This window comes from Mobula hypostoma, chromosome 13 (assembly GCF_963921235.1).
Source record: "Mobula hypostoma chromosome 13, sMobHyp1.1, whole genome shotgun sequence".
NCBI lineage: Eukaryota > Metazoa > Chordata > Chondrichthyes > Myliobatiformes > Myliobatidae > Mobula > Mobula hypostoma.
In genome coordinates, this window is record NC_086109.1 from 22,221,143 (window position 1) to 22,242,357 (window position 21,215).

General features: G+C 43.1%; 1 protein-coding gene across 5 annotated transcripts in view; it reads left to right on the plus strand.

The window, feature by feature from the left end:
* The window catches only part of magi3a (membrane associated guanylate kinase, WW and PDZ domain containing 3a), a 147,713-nt gene that overhangs the window by 109,951 nt on the left and 16,547 nt on the right, over window positions 1-21,215 (plus strand). For all 5 annotated transcript variants that reach the window (XM_063065422.1, XM_063065423.1, XM_063065424.1 and 2 more), the window contains 4 exons: window positions 4,688-4,719; window positions 5,779-5,941; window positions 9,685-9,776; window positions 10,123-10,315. In XM_063065422.1, the coding sequence (XP_062921492.1) occupies window positions 4,688-4,719; window positions 5,779-5,941; window positions 9,685-9,776; window positions 10,123-10,315 (480 nt within the window). The remainder of the gene's footprint in view (window positions 1-4,687; window positions 4,720-5,778; window positions 5,942-9,684; window positions 9,777-10,122; window positions 10,316-21,215) is intronic.

Here is a 21,215-nt window from a genome sequence, read left to right on the forward strand (position 1 = left end):
GTTCATTTTCCAAGGAGTTGTGCATAAGACTGGGGCAAAAATTCAGTCATTGGTTAGCATCCTCACTAATGGTAGAAGTTAGGTCATTGAAGCATCTGAAGATGGTTGAGGCCATTTCACAACCCCTGAGAAGCTCCTGGGGCGAGGTGATTAGCCTCCAACTTTGTTGCACAAGGTCTCACTGACCACTGGAGTGTTTTACTGTTTGATGCCCTACTCACAAATTTTTCCTTAATGTGAAAGGCAGAGTGCGTTAATGTGCCTCCAGAAATGTGGTTTGTGCTTGAGACATGGGTGTGCCTCAAATTCTTGTGAAACTGGGCTTTGATGTACAGGCTGTTGGAGCGCAAATACCACCTTGTATGGCACTCTTTAATGGATAATAAACTGGGTGGTAATCAGATTAACTTGTCCTTTATGTAAACAAGGCTTTAAATATGTAAATTTCCACATTGCGGACTAGAGGTTGGTTTTGTAGATCTTCTGGAGCAGCCAGGCTAGAGATGCAGCTGGTTTCTCAGAACAGCTGCATTGGTGTCAACTGGTTTATAGCTTTTGTTGTGTCTGTTGCAGTTGGAGACTTTTATATCTGATGAACTGATTAGTAATTTAATTGGTTCAGCACATTATGGGCTGAAGGGTCTGTCTGTGCTGTACTGTTCTATGAAGTGAATTAAATTTGCTAAACACTGGCACTGGCGGGTTCGTGGAGAATCTAAGTCATCATAGGGCATTACTCAGCACTTTTGGCTGGAGATGGTTGCAGCTGTTGTAGCTTTCAGGACTCTCGTGCTGGGCCCTGTCATCATGGAGGCTGAGGATATTCTTGGAGCTGTCTTTCTGTCAGCTGTTTAATTATCCAATATCATAAGACATAGGAATAGAATTTGTCCATTTGACTTATCAAATCTGCTCTGCCATTCAATCATGGCTGATTTATTTTCTCTCTCTCAACCTCATTTGCAACCAAATTACTAAATGATTAATAATTGAACACTAATTTAATTGTTGATGACTAATTTATTTGGTTTGACACCACTGTGGACTGAAGGGACTGGCCCTGTGCTGTTAGTTGCAGTTCCATGCTGGTTTGTGTTTAGTGTGTATGTAATTCCATGATATAACCTTTCCATGTTAACACCTTTGTTTAGCTTCACTTGGTACTTCTGCATTTCAAAAGCAGAAATACTGGAAATACTTGGTGGGTTAGGCAGTAGTTGTGTGGAGAGACAATTAGTCTTTCAAGTCCTTGACCTTTCAATGGCTTTCTCTACTCATTAAGCTAGTATTCATCCCTGGCTTAATTTAATAGAAGAAAATTGAATCTGGCAGCTCACAGTGAAGCACTGTGGCCTATCAGCAAGCTGCAGAGAACGCCACCACAATATGTAATCTCATGGGTTAGGCACAATCTCTGATTTCATTTGCCAGACTCATGAGATTACATACAGTACTGTGTTGAGGTACATTGGTCCACATACCTGGTGAACCACCAGACCTGAAATGAAGATTGTGGAGACAATCTTCAATAAGAAGATAGGACTTTATTGCACAATCCTTGAGGACATGGTTACTTATACCAGTCTTCTGAAGAAGTGCTGTGGTATAGGATTCCAGGATTTCAATTGCTGGGGCACTGATGATTTGTCTTCACTGCCCAGAGGAATAGTACCAGAGGACTGGAGGATGGCAAATGTTGTTGTTCCTTCGTTCAAGAAGGGTAATAATGATCATGCTGGGAATTATAGCTTTTCGAGTCATACATCATTGGTGGACAAACTAATGGAGAGGTTTCTGAGAGACAGGATATATGAGCATTTGGAGAGGTATAGCCTTAACAGTGATGATCATTCTGGCTTTGTGAAGGGCAGGTCATGCCTCGTGAGCCTGATTGACATTTTTGAGGGAGTAGCAAAAGAAATTGAAGGCAAAGCAGTAGATGTGATGTATATGAATTTTAGTAAGATGTTTAACAAGGTTCCCCATAGAAGGGCCATTCGGAAAGTCAGGAGGCATGAGATCTTTGGAAATTTGACTGTGTGGATTCAGAATTGGCTAGCCCACAAGAGGCAGAGGATGGTAGTAGATGGAGCGTATTCTATCTGGAGGTCAGTGACTATTGGTGTCCTGCTGGGATCTGTTCTGGGACTCCTGCTCTGAGATATTTTTTATTATATAAGTGGCTTGGATCAGGAAATGGAAGGGTGGGTTACCAGGTTTGCAGATGACACAAGTTTGGTGGTGTTGTGGATGGTATTGTCTTGGGTTTCAATTGGGACATTAATAGCTGGGCTGAGAAGTGGCAGATGAGATCAGGAAAAGTATGAAGTGATGAATTTTGAAGGGTAAACTTGAAGGCAGAGTACAATATTAATGGCATGATCCTTAGAGTGGAGGATTAGAGGGATCCTGGGGTCCAAATCCACAGATTCTTCAAAGTTGTCACATAGGTTGATAAGGTGGTTAAGAAGGCATATTGTGTTGAATTTTATTTGTCAGGGGATTGAGTTCAAGAGCTATGAGGTAGTGTTGCAGGCCTATATAAAACGGTTAGGCCACACTGTTCTGGTGATCAAATACTGGTCACCCCAATAAAGGAAGGATGTGGAAGCTTTAGAGAGGATGTAGAGGAAATTTACTTGAATGCTGTCAGGGTTAGAGAACACACTACAGAAAGATTGAATGAGCTATGGTTTTTCTCTCTGGAGCACAGGAGGATGAGAGGCAACTTGATAGAGCTGTATAATATTAAGAGAGGTATAGACAAAGTAGATACCCAGCACCTTTCTCCCAGGGCAACAATGGTTAATATTTTAAGGTGAGCGGGAAAAGTTTAGGGGAGGTATCAGAGGTAGGTTTCTTCTCAGAGTGGTAAGCACCTAAAACACACTGCCAGTGGTGGTGGTAGAGGCTGATACATTAGGGCATTTAAGATACTCTTAGACAGATGGGCGTAAGAAAAAGAGAGTTATGGGCCGTGTAAGTAGGAGGGGTTAGATAGATTGTGGAGTAGGTTGAAAGGTCAGCGCAACATAGTGGGCCGAAGGGTGAATAGTGTGCTGTACTGTTGATTTGGATCCATTGATAGAATGGCAATATATTTCTCAATCAAGATGGCATATGACTTGGGGGGCTCCCATGTGTCTGAAGCCTTTGTTCTTTTTGTGAAAGTGTATCTTATAACTGGAGTTGCTTGGCTAAGCTGCTCCAAGAGCACATACCAAGGCCCCAACCTTGACCATCAAAAAGGACAAGGGTTTCATCTTGAGGGCTGTTGGATATTGGGAATAAATACTGGCCTGTGAGGAGACCTGTACAATTGCATAGGCTGGATTGTGAGCCCCAAGTCCTGTTGCTTCATTCTGACTGATCCTTACTGTTAACATTGTTTTTCCACCTTGCTTGTTTCTCACCCTGCCTTGTTTTGTCCTTTCTCCATTCATCTCTTCAAGTGAGGTATCCGAAAAGTCGCAAGGCCTGAACCTTGTGAAATTATTTTGTTTAAGTAACATTGATGTCTTGAGGAGGTGGAGTACTGAATTAAAGCACAAAATAGTATTAATGAATCTGTTGTCAGCCCTTCCAGCTGTGAACTGCTATACAAATCCCACTTGGGAAAATGCTCCTGCGTACTCGTTGATGAAAGATGTACTATTTAAAGTCCAACACGTTATGATGCCAGTTGTGTATTAGCTGATTATTTAAAAAATATCATCCTGCTGCAATCAGTTGCCTGCCTTGTCCACCTTCAATTCTGGCTCCACTCCAACATTTTCCTCTTAACTTGCTCACTTCCTTCCCAAGCACCAAGGCCTTGGCTTACACTCTTCCTGCCTCCCCACTGTCTTGCAATTTCACTCCAATCTTCCACCCTTGGTTTCTCGTTCTCTTGCTTTTCTGACCATATTGACTCACTTCACATTCTCTCTCCTTTCTTCCATCCCTCCTACCACCTTGCTTCTGCTTTCCACCCTCCCTCTTTCTGCCCTGCACTCACACCTTTTCTTCCACCACCTTGATTTCTCTCTATGCTCTTACAATATATTAAAGTTTAAGGTAAATTTATTATCGAAGTACGTGTATGTCACCATAGAAAACTCTGATATTCATTTTCTTGCAGGCAGACTCAATAAATCTAATAACCATAATAGAATCAATGAAAGACTGCATCAGTGTGCAAATGACAAAAAACTCCAAATACAAAAAGAAAACAAAAGAGATAAATGAACAATAAATATTGAGAACATGAGATGAGTCCTTGAAAGTGAGTCCATGGGTTGTGGGAACAGTTCAGTGATGGGGTGAGTGAAGTTATCCGCTCTGATTTAGGAGCATGATGATTAAGGGGTTCCTGAACCTGGCAGTAAGAGTCCTGAGGTTCCTGTACCACCTTGCTGATGGCAGCAGTGAGAAGAGTGCATGGCCTGGGAGGTGGGGTCCCTGATGATGGATGCTGCTTTCCTGTGGCAATGCTCTGTGTAGATGTGCTCAGTGGGAGGGAGGGCTTTACCCATGATGGACTGGGCTGTATCCACTACTTTTCATCAGACATTCCATTCAAGAGTATTGGTGTTTTCATACCAGGCAGTTAGTCACTATACTTTCCACCACATATCTATAGAACTTTGTCAAAGTTTTAGTTGTCGTGCCAAATCTTTGCATTAATACTTTATATTTGTTTTTACAGGGCCTCCATCACCAACTAAAATCCCTAACACTGTAAGTTTGACAACTTTCTCATGATGATGGGGCGGGACTTGGGGAGCTTCATATTCCTTGTGTATCTTCCAGAATAGTGATCAGGAGCCGGAGAGGATCCTTGCAAGCTAATTGCAGCCTATCAGTATCTCCTGCATCTACCTTGTAGAGGATTTATTCCCATATCAGTTTAGATTTCAAGCCAAGTTTCTGGAGGATGCAGTCGGGGAAAGATTTAAAAGGGATCCGAGGGGCACTCTCCCCGCCCCCCCCCCCACAGAACTTGGTTGGTATATGGAATGAGCTGCCAGAGGAAGTAGTAGAGATGGGTACAATTACACGATTTAACAGACATTTGCACAGGTACGTGGTTAGAAAAAACTTAGAGGAATATGGCCAAACGCAGGCAAATAGGACTAGCTTGGGTAGGACAAGCAGGTCAGAACAGCCTGGTTCTGTGCTGTATAGCTCTGACTGCTATAACAGTAATGAACGAGAAATCTGCAGCTGCCTGAAGAAAAACACAATGCTCTGGTAATGCAGATGACAAATCAAATGAAAATACAAAAAACCCAGTAGTTCAAATGGCTTGTGTTGTGGGACAAACCACGTTAGTACTTTGAAGCCGCAAACAAGAGGAAATCTGCAGATGCTGGAAATTCAAGCAACACACATCAAAGTTGCTGGTGAATGCAGCAGGCCAGGCAACATCTCTAGGAAGGTACGTGACGAAGGGTCTGGGCCCGAAATATCGATTGTACCTCCTCCTAGAGATGCTGCCTGGCCTGCTACGTTCACCAGCAACTTTGATGTGTGTTGTTAGTACTTTGAAATGTTGGATGGGTCTTGGTTTGTGGGAAGAAAAAGGTGATTAAAACACAAAATATGGAAAGAAAAAATGGAATTAAAGCACTGATGTTGAAGAGGAGTAAGTGATAACAGCAGAAAGGGAGCTGAGAGAAAAGGCCTTGAAATGTGTAGACGCCCCAGGAGTGCAGACTGAGAATGAATGCCTTATATTACTGTGTAACTTGGATTTTTACAAATAATGTTTTACATCTCCTGATTTTTCTTTCCTAGACATCAGAACATGAAGAAAATCAAACAACTTCCCAAAATGCTTCCCCAGGCCTCCCTATACCCCAGCCCATGCCTTTCCCTCCCAATGCAGTGAGGCCCTCCTCTCCCAAACGTGATCCCACTGAGGTGTACATACAATCCAAGTCGATGTTCGACAACAGGCGTAAGTGATGTTTGTGAAGTGGTGCTCTGTCAGTTGGTTTAGGATACCGTGACCTGTACGTTATCTAGAATCGGTGTCAGGATCCACACTGGTTTTGGGGTTCTGGCTCTTCTTGAGATCAGGGGGAATGAGATCATGCAGTTAGTAAATGAATGTTATTTGAAGGAAATACTGGGGGTTGAGATCAACTTAAATATAAAAGTAAATTCCTGATCTGAATTTGACCCAACCAAGACTAGAATGCACCTGCCTGAGTATGGAAAATTGTAATTTTTCTCCTGTCCTGATCAACACAATAAATATAACAAATTGAAACTTACTATTATGGGTGGAATGCTAAATATTCAAAAACAAGAGGGACATTGAGGTAATTCTAAGCATGTCACCCTTTGCTGGATAAAGTATAGGGCCAGGTTGTCAATACTCTAACTGACCTAAACCTTTTCATAATATTGACATCGCAGTATTTCAGTGGAGTAAAAGATATTACAGTGGTACGAGAGAGGAGTTGGCCAAGGTAAATTGGAAGGAGCTGCTGACGGGGATGACAGCAGAGCAGCAATGTCGTGACTTTCTGGGGAAAAATGAGGAAGGTGCAGGACAGATGTATTCCAAATACGAAGAAATACTCAAATGGCAAAATAGTACAGCCATGGCTGACAAGGGAAGTCAAAGCTAATGTAAAAAAACAGAAAAAGAGGGCATACAACAAAGCAAAAATTAGCGGGAAGATGGAGGATGAGGAAAGCTTATACAAAAAAAACCTACAGAGAGCAGCCAAAATAATCATTTGAAAGAAAAAGATGAAGTATGAAAGCAAACTAGCAAACAATATCAAAGTGGATAGTAAAAGCTTTTTCAAGTATATAAAAGAAAAAGAGATGAGTGGATATAGGACTGCTAGAAAATGAGGCTGGAGAAATAATGGAGCAAGGAAATGGTAGATGAACTAAATGAGTATTTTGTATCAGTCTTCACTGTGGAAGACACTAACAGTGTGTCAGATGTTGAAGTGTGTGAAGGAAGAGAAGTGAGTGCAGTTACTATTACAAGGGAGAAGGTCCTCAAAAAACTGAAGACCTAAGGGTACATAAGTTACCTGGACCAGAGGAACTACACCCCAGGGTTCTGATAGAGATTGTGGAGGCATTAGCAATGATCTTTCAAAAATCATGGTGCCAGAGACTGGAAAATTGCAAATGGCACTCCATTCTTTAAGCAAGGAGCAAGGCAGCTGAAAGGAAATTATAGGGCAGTTAGCTTGGCTTCAGTGGTTGGGAAGATGTTGGGAGTCGATTGTTAAAGATGAGGTTATGGAGTACTTGGTGACACAGGACAAGATAGGGCAAAGTTAGCATGTTTCCTTCAGGGAAGATCTTGCCTGATAAACCTGTTGGAATTCTTTGAGGAGATTAAAGTAGGATAGATAAAGGGGATGCAGTGGATGTTGTATATTTAGACTTTCAGATGGCTTTTGACAAAAGTGCCACACATGAGGCTGTTTACCAAGTTAAGAGCTCATGGTATTACAGGAAAGTTACTAACATGGTTAGAGCACTGGCTGATTGGTAGGAGGCAGCGAGTGGGAATAAAATGATCCTTGCCTAGTTGGCTAGCAGTGACTGGTGAAACGCAGGAGTTGGTGTTGGGACCGCTTCTTTTTCTGGTGGATATAAATGATTTAAATAATGGAATAGATGTCTTTGTTGCTAAGTTTGCAGATGATACAAAGATTGGTGGAGGGGCAGGTAGTATTGAGGAAACAGGTAGGCTGCAGAAGGCCTTGGACAGATTAGGAGAATGGGCAAGAAGGTGGCAAATGAAATTCAATGTTGGAACATGCTCGGCCATGCACTTTGATAGAAGAAATAAACGTGCAGACTATTTTCTAAATGGGGAGAAAATCCAAAAATCTGAGATGCAAAGGGAGTTGGGAGTCCTTGTGCAGAACACCCTAAAAGGTTGGCTTGCAGGTTGAGTCGGTGGTAAGGCAGGCAAATGCAATGTTAGCATTCATTTCAGGAGGTCTTGAATACACAAGCAGGGATGTGATGCTGAGGCTGCATAAGGCACTGGTGAGGCTTCACTTTGAGTATTGTGAAGTTTGAGCTTTTCATGTAAGAAAAGATGTGCTGGCATTGGAGAGGGTCCAGACATGGTTCACAAAGATGATTTTGAGAATGAAAGGGTTATGAAATGAGGAACTTTTGATGGCTCTGGGTCTGTACTTTCTGAAATTTAGGAGGATGGGGTGGGGGTGGGGAGATCTCATTGAAAGCTTTTGAATGTTGAAAAGCCTAGACAGAGTAGATGTGGAAAAGATGTTTCCTATGGTGAGGGAGTCTAAGACAAGAGAGCACAGCTTCAGGATAGAGGGACATCCATTTAAAACAGAGATGTGGAGAAATTTCTTTAGCCGGAGGGTGGTGAATTTGTGAAATTTGTTACCACAGGCAGCTGTGGAGGCCAGGTCATTGGGTGTATTTAAGGCAGATTGATGGGTTCTTGATTAGACATGGCATCAAAGGTTATGGGGAGAAGGCAGGGGAATGGGGTTGAGGAGGGGAGAAGAAGAATCAGCCATGATTGAATGGCGGAGCAGACTCAATGGTCGATGGGTCAATTGGACTAATTCTGCTCCTATGTCTAATGGTCATAATATACATGTGGGTTGAACTGAACTGAAGCAAAGTCTGGTCCATTTTAGCTCAGATCAGGCAACTGGTCTTGAATGGAGGGGTGTCTATGGATGGAAGGCCTTGTGTGGAAAAAGCAATCAAATCAAAAACTTGCTTACAAGGTTTGAAAATGAATTGTTTCTCTGAACATTATTCATTTAAAAATGTATATAATGTAAATATTAGTTTTAGTTATACGATATTTAAGTATTTACACTAAATACATTGGGCAAGTGTTGGGATTTGAGCTTGCTGGTTTTCATAGTTACTGACCCAGTTCCAGACATAAATATCTTAGTAACAACTTAAGTATCCTATTTAAGCCTAAATATATAGCATTATATACTGGCTGCCAAGTGATAATAGGTGTTAGTTGATTTACTTTGAGAATAAGGAATTTTCTCATTACCACAGTTATGTTTTCCCCGTGCCTGAGATAACTGAGCCAATTTCCATGCCGTGCAACCATGAAAGAGCAGTCATTTTATCCATTGTGATTGTATTTGTGTCTGATTGTACACAGTTGATCATCAGTGGCTTGAAGCAGTTTATCCAAGTGCTTCTGAGTGGCGAAGAGAGTTCTTGCTCCTAACTCCAGTTGTCACTTGCTAGCTGGGATCCATACTTATAGTGCCAAAAATCTGGGAGAAAAATTAACACAGGGATAAAGCCCAGCACTTACACTGCATGGGTAGACATCACGATGGGTACTAAATTCCTGTCCACTAGAGAAGGCGTGACCTTGAACTCCATTGTTGGCCGCACTGGTGATTATAGTAGTTTCACAGGGAGTCCAAATCCTAAGTGTAGGAGTGACTCCCATCCCATCTGGTGTCTTGGCAAATGGGATACAGGGCAAAGAGATTTTGACATGCTAGGTCTAAGAAATAGAGCTGGTTTGAACGCACATACAGGGGCCTGGAACAGACAGTTATAATGCCAACTGTATCAGTGTTGATAGCTTTCATAACTATGGTATTCCCTTTGCCTGTTTCCATGGCTACTGCATCTTTTTGATAGTTTCCACACCACTTTTGACACCTTTTGGGTTTCCTTGTTATTCAGCTCCAAACACTAAAGACATCGACATCTTTCTGCGTAAAATGGAGAGTGGGTTTGGATTCAGAGTACTTGGTGGTGATGGACCAGACACCCCTGTAAGTGTTTTCTCATTTTAAATCCCTCTGTTCACTCTGCTACTGGTTTGCTGATTCTTTCTCATAATTAGTTGACTAGAACTGTTAGCACTGTGTGAAAATGTTAAAGACTATGATACTGGTGAGAAGTAACAGATTCAAAGGCAAAGGGCCAAGTGCTGAGTTGACTGATGCGGTGGTAATAAGTTTTCTTTGAGCTGGGCTGCAGAATTTACCAGCGCAATCTGTCCATTTCACAGCCATTGTGTTGGTGAGCCTGCTCCAAGGCTGGTGTGATACTTAAAACATCATGTAGATCTGGGGCTCAACCCATATTTTGCTCTCTCTACCCCATCCCCATTATCAGGTTCTGATTGGGGCAGTGATCCCACTGGGATCAGCTGAGCGAGATGGGCGTCTTCGTGTGGCTGATGAGCTGCTGTGCGTTGATGGAGTCTCCGTCAAAGGGAAGTCTCATCGCTTTGTGTTAGAACTGATGCAGAATGCTACACGAAATGGCCAAGTGTTGCTGACAGTCAGGAGGAATGTCCTGCCTACTGGTGAGTGTGACTGGAACTCTTCCAACCCATGCCATTCCTAGCAAGTGTAGGTTTGAGTTTATTCAATGGCCTACCCTGTTCAGTATTACTAATCATGTTCATCTTTAGCAGTAGGCTTAAAATTATAAACATCTGGAGAGTCCACATTGACCAGAACCTTAATTGACATGTATAAAATACCCAGTGGCTCAGATGTTTCATTCCTGATTGTCCTTTAACTTACAATTCATGTGGGTAGTGGTTAGACCATAAGACATAGCAGAATTAAGCCATTCAGCCCATTGAGTCTGCTCTGCCATTCCATCATGGCTGATCCCGGATCCCACTCAACCCCATACATCTGCCTTCTTGCCATATCCTTTGATGCCCTGACTGATCGGGAAATTATCAACTTCCACCTTGAGTATACCCACGGACTTGGCTTCCACCACAGTCTGTGGTAGAGCATTCCATAGATTCAGTGCTCTCTGGCTTAAAAAAATTCCTCCTTACCTCTGTTCTAAAAGATCACCCCTCAATTTTGAGGCTGTGTCCTCTAGTTCTGGATATTCCCACCAGAGGAAACGTCCTCTCCACATCCACCTTGTCCAATCCTGTAACTATTTGGTAGGTTTCAATGAGATCCCTTTCCATTCTTTTAAATTCCAGTGAGTATAAGCCCACAGCTGCCAAATGCTCCTCATATGTTAACCCCTTCATTATCCTCGTGAACCTCCTCTGGACTCTCCAATGACAGCACGTTCTTTCTGAGATATGTGGCCTATATGCTTGATGCTTTACAATACTGGAATTTCCTGTATCAGGAGGTCCTGGTGCAAAGTTTCAACCTGAAATGCTGGCAATTCCTTTCCTTCCCCTTCTCAGATGCTGCTTGACCCGCTGAGTAGTTACTCCGGGTCATTTGTTGCTCCAGCTTGCTCAATCGGTGCTCCCTCCCTCTCACTGCACTATGCTACATATACAGAATGCACTGCAGTAACTTTTCAAAGTTTTGTCAGTACTCTGAAACCAAGGAGGGCATGGTCAGCAGGTGCATAGAGATGTCACCATCTTCAGGTTGCACAGCATCCGAATTTGGGCAGTTTTCTCATTGTCACAAAGTAAAAATTCTGTTTTTTTTAATCTTTAAAGATTTTGTCCACTTACATCATTACCACTATTTCAAGAGCAACTTGGGGAGGCCAATAAAGGGTGTTTGGGAGCAGATTTGACAATTCTTAAAATTGCATTTATACTTGAAGGGTTAAGTTTGTAAAGCACTTTTAGCCAGAAGAGGTTTATCAGGACTCTGCCTGGATTAGAGAGCATGTGCTGTCAGGAGAGATTGGATAAACCTGGATTGTTTTCTCTGGAGGAATGAAGGCTGAGGAGAGATCGGATGGAGGTCTATAAGATTGAGAGGTATAGACAGTAGACAGCAAGTGTCTTCTTCCCCAGGGTCGAGGTGTCTAATACAAGATGACGTGCTTAAGGTGAGAGATAAGTTCAAAGGAGATGTTTGTGTCAAGTTTTTATTAAATATGGGGGCCTAGAATGTGCTGCTAGGGGTGATGGTGAAAGCAAATACAGGTTTCCCCCGCTATCCGAAGGTAGAGCATTCCTATGAAATGGTTCGTAAGCCGGAATATCGTAAAGTGAATAAGCAATTACCATTTATTAAATGGGAAAAAATTTTGAGCGTTCCCAGACCCAAAAAAATAACCTACAAAATCATGCCAAGTAACACACAAAACCTAAAATAACAGTACAGGTGTTCCCCGCTTTTCGAACGTTCGTTTTACGAAACCTCACTGTTACGAAAGACCTACATTAGTACCCTGTTTTCGCTTTCAGAAGGTGTTTTCACTGTTACGAAAAAAGATCAGCGCACAAAAAAAGACAGCACGCGCCCCAAGCAGTCACTCTCCCCGGATTCGGAACTGCATTCTCGCCGGCATTGCTTAAACACATGCCTGTGAGCAGTCGTTTGCAAGATGAGTTCTATGGTATCAGAAAAGCCTAAAAGAGCTCGTAAGGGTGTTACACTTAGCGTAAAACTAGACATAATTAAGCGTTTCGATCGTGGTGAACGAAGCAAGGACAAAGTGAGTTTGGCTTGTGGAAGCTGACGAAGATGATGTTGAAGAGGTTTTGGCATCCCATGACCAAGATCTGATAGATGAACAGCTGATGCAATTGGAAGAAAAAAGGATAACAATTGAAACCGAATGAGTAATGATAAAGTATGACTTTAATTTTGAATGGGTACGTCGGTTTAGGGGATATTTGCAGGATGTTTGAGTTCTTACAAAGAATTGTGTGATAGAAGAATGAGTGAGGCTCAGCAGTCGAGCAAGCCTTCCACATCAGCCACAGCAGACGACGAACCTCGACCTTCGACATCGAGGCGGGCAGAGATAGAAGATGACCTTCCTGCCCTAATGGAAACAGACGATGACGAGATGACACCCCAGTGTCCCACCACCCCAACCCCCGGGCCATGGACAGATACCGATTCACAGAGAATGCAACGGTAGCCGGGAGGCACACAGCACATCTTTAAGAAAGAAGCTGAAATAAACATGCTAATTAATTAGGTGCCGCCGATACATAATTGTCGGCCCAGATCAGAGACGATGCAATCGGAAATCGGCACTGATCTGGGCCGACAATTACGTGCCGGGCGGCACCAAATTAATTAGCATGTTTGTTTCAGCTTTTTTCTTTTTCTTAAATATAATTTTTATTGAGTTTTCAAAGTAAATACATGAGAAAATAATATCTACCCTCCCCCGTCCCCTTAACCCTCTCCCCGATATATACTCCTACCTAAAGAGAAAAGAAAAAAAAAGAACCGCCTGAATATTGGAAGGTTTGCACATGCTCCATGGGATTAAAAATAAATTTAATATATATTTGTTACTTTCCCCAAGGAACCAACATCTTTATCATCGGAGCTGTAAATAAGGGCTCCAAATATTCAAAAATGTTTCATATTTATCTCTTAAAATCTGAAACATTACTTAGCTTCTCAACTCTCATAGTTCCCTGAGGAATCTCTTGAACTTCACCATGTTGCTATGTGTTTCCCTCCCAATCATCCAGGCAAAAAGAAAAAAAAGATAGATAAGATACAAAAAAAGAAAAAACAAAATACCCCCCCCCCCACTGATGTTGTGAATGAAAAGGTACACAACACTACCCCCCTCCATTGTGGGGGTCGTGGCTATTGCCACACTTGCACACATGAATAACGTAGCGATTGGTCAGTATTTCTTCCAGCTCCCCCGTAACAAAAAATTGTATATATATAAAAAAAATTAATGTCATTATTCCCAGCTAATATTCCTCAAATTTTAACCTTTCTTTCCCTCCCTCATATAATTAATAATATTTATATATTCATCCGCCTAAAAATCCAACAGGCCTAATCCTTGATTCAGTCTTCATCTTCAATCCATCTCGCTCCCCTAGGTTTGTTCTTGTATCTGGTGAATATTCAAAGAATCTCGCACAAACTCCTCCGCTTTCTGGTAATCATCAAAAAATCTTTTTTCTCCCCCCACCAGCCAAAAAAATCTTCAAGGTTGCAGGATAACGCAATATAAATTGATAACCGTGATCCCATAGGGCTTTTTTCACTGGATTAAACTTCTTTCTTCTTTTCAAAAGTTCATAACTTATGTCAGGGTAGAAAAAAATTTTCTTCCCTTCTTTCATCAGTGGCCCTTTTCTCTTCTTGGCAGCTTGGGCAGCCGCCTGTAGAATCCTTCCTTTGTCTTGAAATCTTAAGAATTTTATTAAAATTGATCGTTGATATTGGTCATCTTGTGGTTTTGGTCTTAGAGCTCTATGTACCCGCTCAATTTCAATTGATCTGTCTTCCTCTTTCATTTGCAAGGTTTTCGGGATCCATTTTTGAAAAAATTCTATTGGATTATCTCCTTCTATACCTTCTTTAAGACCAACAATTTTAATATTATTACATCTACTAAAATTTTGCAACACGTCCACTTTCTCCAAGAGTCCATTTCTTTCCATGTTCCAGACAATCACATCATTTTCTGTTTTTTCCAGTCTATCGTTAATATGTTCCATTGTTCTTTGCATCGTCTGAAGTTTCTTATCCATTTTGTCCTGTCTTTTCATAGCTTTATCATAGCACATCTTCACGTCTCTAAGCTCTGTTCTTAATTTTCTTAGTTCTGCCGTTAATTGCAATAAAGCCTCTCTTATGTCTCTGTCATCTCCTTTACTTCCTGTCTCTTCCAGTTCTTGCTCCTCTTCTTCATCTGTATTCTCTGCGGTATCCAATTCTGACTCTGAGTCACTTTCAGTTGCAGTGGCCGTTGGTTCTTGTTTAAGTTGTGTCGATTTGCGCATGCGTACTTCTTTGCACATGTGCATTTCTGGCATCTTCTTCTGAGAGACCGCTACCGCCGCCATTGGTCCCTGTTCTTCTACGCCAGAGATAAAATGCGTCTCCTCCGAAGGAGATCCAACCTGAATCCGAGGCTCCATCGCTGCAGTAGACCCTTTTTTCTTCCCATCTTGCAGTGACTTCACAACAACAGACTTCTTCTGTTGCAGTTTACGAGGCATATCGTAGAGTAGTCTTACGAAGTTTATAAGTAGTTTTCGGAAAGTATTTATTAACTTTACTTTGTTTAAACGGTACTTTGCTGATTTTTTACGGGAGAGCTGGAATTACACGTCTCAATCCCACGTCATCACGTGACTCGCCCCAGCTTTTTTCTTAAAGATGTGCTGTGTGGCTCCCGGCTACCCCTGCATGCTTCGCGGCAATGTATCACTCGGCGGCCTGGAGGGTGGGGGCCACTGCACCACCCAAACTCCGACTCAGCCTAACACACCATCCTCAGTGTGCTCGGCGCTGCCTTCCCGATTCCGGTAAGTGATACTACACTGTATATACATTATTTCTACTTCTGATTCGAAGAAGGAGTCTGAGAGTCTGAGTGGGAGTGCCGAGAAAGAGATTTTTGAAATTTTCGTTATTTTTTTTCTCCAACGGCTTTCTGAGAGGCGGGACTGCGCAGGCGTGTGACGTCGGGCAGTGCAGCGCGGCAGATTTAAAAGGGCAGACATCCTGCTTCGGATTTGATTCGAAGAAGGAGTCTGAGAGTCTGAGTGGGAGTGCCGAGAAAGAGATTTTTGAAATTTTCGTTATTTTTTTTCTCCAACGGCTTTCTGAGAGGCGGGACTGCGCAGGCGTGTGACGTCGGGCAGTGCAGCGCGGCAGATTTAAAAGGAACAGAGCCTCAGAGAGCGGGCAGCGTAGTTTGCGGGCGGCGGAGTGAGCCGGGAGCAGAGTGAAGACTTAAGGGCTTCGGCTCACCGGGCTTAGGCGGAAGCGGGCGAGGCGAGGAAGGTTTGACATTCATTTTCTGTTGCTATTTGAGGAGAGGGGCATTATGACTGTGAGGGCAGTTTGCTGTTCTCGGTGTCGGATGTGGGAGGCCCTGGAGTCTCCAAGCCTCCCGGACGTCTACATCTGCGCCAAGTGCATCGAGATGCAGCTCCTAAGGGACCGCGTTACGGAACTGGAGCTGCAGCTCGATGACCTTCGTCTGGTCAGGGAGAGTGAGGAGGTGATAGAGAGGAGTGGAAGGCAGGTGGTCACGCCGGGGCCACGGGAGGCAGACAAGTGGGTCATGGTTAGGAGGGGGAAGGGGAAAAGGCAGGTGATGGGGAGTACCCCGGCGGCTGTGCCCCTTAACAATAGGTACTCCTGTTTGAGTACTGTTGGGGGGGACAGCTTACCCGGGGGAAGCGACAGTGGCCCTGCCTCCGGCACAGAGTCTGGCCCTGTAGCTCAGAAGGGTAGGGCAAGGAAGAGGAGGGCAGTTGTGATAGGGGACTCGATAGTAAGGGGGTCAGATAGGCGATTCTGTGGACGCAGTCCAGAGACTCGGATGGTAGTTTGCCTCCCTGGTGCCAGGGTCCGGGATATTTCTGATCGTGTCCAAGATATCCTGAAGTGGGAGGGTGAAGAGCCAGAGGTCCTGGTACATATAGGTACCAATGACATAGGTAGGAAAAGGGATGAGGTCCTGAAAGAAGAATATAGGGAGCTAGGAAGGGAGTTGAGAAAAAGGACCGCAAAGGTAGTAATCTCGGGATTACTGCCTGTGCCACGCGACAGTGAGAGTAGGAATGCAATGAGGTGGAGAATAAATGCGTGGCTGAGGGATTGGAGCAGGGGGCAGGGATTCAAGTTTTTGGATCATTGGGACCTCTTTTGGCGCAGGTGTGACCTGTACAAAAAGGACGGGTTACACTTAAATCCTAGGGGGACCAATATCCTGGCAGGGAGATTAGCGGGGGCTACTGAGGTGACTTTAAACTAGAATGGTTGGGGGGTGGGAATCAAATTAAAGCGGCTAGGTGTGAGGAGGTTAGTTCACAACAGAGGGATGGGAACCAGTGCAGAGAGACAGAGGGGTGTAAAGTGAGCGTAGAAGCAAAAAGTACAAAGGGGAAAAGTAAAAGTGGCAGGCCGACAAATCCAGGGCAAGCATTAAAAAGGGCTAAGAGAGTTGTAAAAGAGCGCCTGAAGGCTTTATGTGTCAATGCAAGGAGCATTCGTAATAAGGTGGATGAATTGAAAGTGCAGATTGTTATTAATGATTATGATATAGTTGGGATCACAGAGACATGGCTCCAGGGTGACCAGGGATGGGAGCTCAACGTTCAGGGATATTCAATATTCAGGAGGGATAGACATGAAGGAAGGGGAGGTGGGGTGGCGTTGCTGGTTAAAACAGAGATTAACGCAATAGAAAGGAAGGACATAAGCCGGGAAGATGTGGAATTGATATGGGTAGAGCTGCGTAACACTAAGGGGCAGAAGACGCTGGTGGGAGTTGTGTACAGGCCACCTAACAGTAGTAGTGAGGTCGGAGATGGTATTAAACAGGAAATTAGAAATGTGTGCAATAAAGGAACAGCAGTTATAATGGGTGACTTCAATCTACATGTAGACTGGGTGAACCAAATTGGTAAAGGTGCTGAGGAAGAGGATTTCTTGGAATGTATGCGGGATGGTTTTTTGAACCAACATGTAGAGGAACCGACTAGAGAGCAGGCTATTCTGGACTGGGTTTTGAGCAATGAGGAAGGGTTAATTAGCGATCTTGTCGTGAGAGGCCCCTTGGGTAAGAGTGACCATAATATGGTGGAATTCTTCATTAACATGGAGAGTGACGTAGTTAATTCAGAAACAAAGGTTCTGAACTTAAAGAGGGGTAACTTTGAAGGTATGAGACGTGAATTAGCTAAGATAGACTGGCAAATGACACTTCAAGGATTGACAGTGGATATGCAATGGCAGGCATTTAAAGGTTGCATGGATGAACTACAATTGTTCATCCCAGTTTGGCAAAAGAATAAATCAAGGAAGGTAGTGCACCCGTGGCTGACAAGAGAAATTAGGGATAGTATCAATTCCAAAGAAGTAGCATACAAATTAGCCAGAGAAAGTGGCTCACCTGAGGACTGGGAGAAATTCAGAGTTCAGCAGAGGAGGACAAAGGACTTAATTAGGAAGGGGAAAAAAGATTATGAGAGAAAACTGGCAGAGAACATAAAAACGGACTGTAAAAGCTTTTATAGATATGTAAAAAGGAAAAGACTGATAAAGACAAATGTAGGTCCCCTGCAAACAGAAACAGGTGAATTGATTATGGGGAGCAAGGACATGGCAGACCAATTGAATAATTACTTTGGTTCTGTCTTCACTAAGGAGGACATAAATAATCTTCCAGAAATAGTAAGGGACAGAGGGTCCAGTGAGATGGAGGAACTGAGCGAAATACATGTTAGTAGGGAAGTGGTGTTAGGTAAATTGAAGGGATTGAAGGCAGATAAATCCCCAGGGCCAGATGGTCTGCATCCCAGAGTGCTTAAGGAAGTGGCCCAAGAAATAGTGGATGCATTAGTGATAATTTTTCAAAACTCGTTAGATTCTGGACTAGTTCCTGAGGATTGGAGGGTGGCTAATGTAACCCCACTTTTTAAAAAAGGAGGGAGAGAGAAACCGGGGAATTATAGGCCGGTTAGCCTAACGTCGGTGGTGGGGAAACTGCTGGAGTCAGTTATCAAGGATGTGATAACAGCACATTTGGAAAGCGGTGAAATGATCGGACAAAGTCAGCATGGATTTGTGAAAGGAAAATCATGTCTGACGAATCTCATAGAATTTTTTGAGGATGTAACTAGTAGAGTGGATAGGGGAGAACCAGTGGATGTGGTATATTTGGATTTTCAAAAGGCTTTTGACAAGGTCCCACACAGGAGATTAGTGTGCAAACTTAAAGCACACGGTATTGGGGGTAAGGTATTGGTGTGGGTGGAGAATTGGTTAGCAGACAGGAAGCAAAGAGTGGGAATAAACGGGACCTTTTCAGAATGGCAGGCGGTGACTAGTGGGGTACCGCAAGGCTCAGTGCTGGGACCCCAGTTGTTTACAATATATATTAATGACTTGGATGAGGGAATTAAATGCAGCATCTCCAAGTTTGTGGATGACACAAAGCTGGGTGGCAGTGTTAGCAGTGAGGAGGATGCTAAGAGGATGCAGGGTGACTTGGATAGGTTGGGTGAGTGGGCAAACTCATGGCAGATGCAATTTAATGTGGATAAATGTGAAGTTATCCACTTTGGTGGCAAAAATAGGAAAACAGATTATTATCTGAATGGTGGCCGATTAGGAAAAGGGGAGGTGCAACGAGACCTGTGTGTCATTATACACCAGTCATTGAAAGTGGGCATGCAGGTACAGCAGGCGGTGAAAAAGGCGAATGGTATGCTGGCATTTATAGCGAGAGGATTCGAGTACAGGAGCAGGGAGGTACTACTGCAGTTGTACAAGGCCTTGGTGAGACCACACCTGGAGTATTGTGTGCAGTTTTGGTCCCCTAATCTGAGGAAAGACATCTTTGCCATAGAGGGAGTACAAAGAAGGTTCACCAGATTGATTCCTGGGATGGCAGGTCTTTCATATGAAGAAAGACTGGATGAACTGGGCTTGTACTCGTTGGAATTTAGAAGATTGAGGGGGGATCTGATTGAAACGTATAAGATCCTAAAGGGATTGGACAGGCTAGATGCGGGAAGATTGTTCCCGATGTTGGGGAGGTCTAGAACGAGGGGTCACAGTTTGAGGATAGAGGGGAAGCCTTTTAGGACCGAGGTTAGGAAAAACTTCTTCACACAGAGAGTGGTGAATCTGTGGAATTCTCTGCCACAGCAAACTGTTGAGGCCAGTTCATTAGCTATGTTTAAAAGGAAGTTAGATATGGCCCTTGTGGCTACAGGGGTCAGGGGGTATGGAGGGAAGGCTGGGTTCTGAGTTGGATGATCAGCCATGATCATAATAAATGGCGATGCAGGCTCGAAGGGCCGAATGGCCTACTCCTGCACCTATTTTCTATGTTTCTATATAGGCTGTGTATTTTTACGTGTTATTTGGTATGATTTGGCAGCTTCATAGCTTAAAGGTTACTGGAGAGCGCTTGCACCAGGTTTTGGCCAACAGCGCTTGCGTGAGATTTTCTGCCGACGGCGCTTGCGTGAGATTTTCGCTATGGAGAACAGTTCAGTAATGATTGTGGAAAAGTATTTCTATTTTATATAGGCTGTGTATTTATCATATCATTCCTGCTTTTAGTATGTGTTACTGTTATTTTAGGTCTTACGTGTTATTTGGCGTGATTTGGTAGGTTATTTTTGGGTCTGCGAACGCTCACAAAATTTTCCCATAGAAATAAATGGTAATTGCTTGTTCGCTTTATGACATTTCGGCTTACGAACCGTTTCAAAGGATACAATAAAACGCATCACTTTCTGTGTATAGTAAGCCTTAATTGTGGCTATTAGGCCTTGGTGGCACAGCTGCAGCAACGATGTTGTATTCGGCGGTAAGAACGCAACACGAATGTTACTGCCATACTCGGTAATGTCAGGCGGATGAGCAGCACAATTATTGACAATCACAAGACACCTATTATCGAGGTTATTTTCTCTACAGTATTTTTCAACAAAAGGACTTGCGTATCCACTCATGTACTCAGGAAAAAGCACTTGGGTATTCCAACCACTTGGATGTGAACAGAACACAACGGGAAGTGTTTTAAGTGCCCTCGGATTTTCTGAATGGTACACTAGTGGAGGCTTAAGGACAGCATCATCAATGGCGTTAATAATAGGCATTAGGGTAAACCTGTCCTTTGATGCCTTGTGTCCCTTAGCCTGTTTTTCTTCTATCAAAATAAATGTCTTGCTCGGCAATTTTTCCAATAAATTGCAGTTTTGTCACAGTTAAACACTTGCTTATACAAATAACCACCTTCTGTAATTATTTTCTTCAGTTCTGCTGGGAACTTTTCGGCAGCTTCAGTATCAGACGAAGCACTCTGTCCAGTCAATGTTAAACTATGAAGCTGCCCTCGCATCAGAAACCGATCAAACCACCCATGACTATCTTTAAATTCCACTTTCGCAACACTTTCATCACCATCGTCCAGTGCTTTTTGTTTCAGCTTATTAAAAAGACTGACTGATTTCTCCTTAAGTATAAGAAAACTTAATGGAACACCACGCTTTGTACACCCATTAATCCACTCAAGCAATAGACTTTACATTTTATCCATTATTGGATGCCGACTAAGGGAGAGCACTTTGCTATGAGCAGAACCTACAGTAACATCAGCAGCGTTCAAAATTCTTTCTCTCTGCATATAAATAGAGCGAATGGTGGAAGCAGGCAAGTTCAACGTGCGGACAATGTCCTTACTTCATTCACCATGATCGAAACGCTTAATTATGTTTAGTTTTATGCTAAGTGTAACACCCTTACAAGTTCTTTTAGGCTTTTCTGATACCTTAGAACTCATCTTGC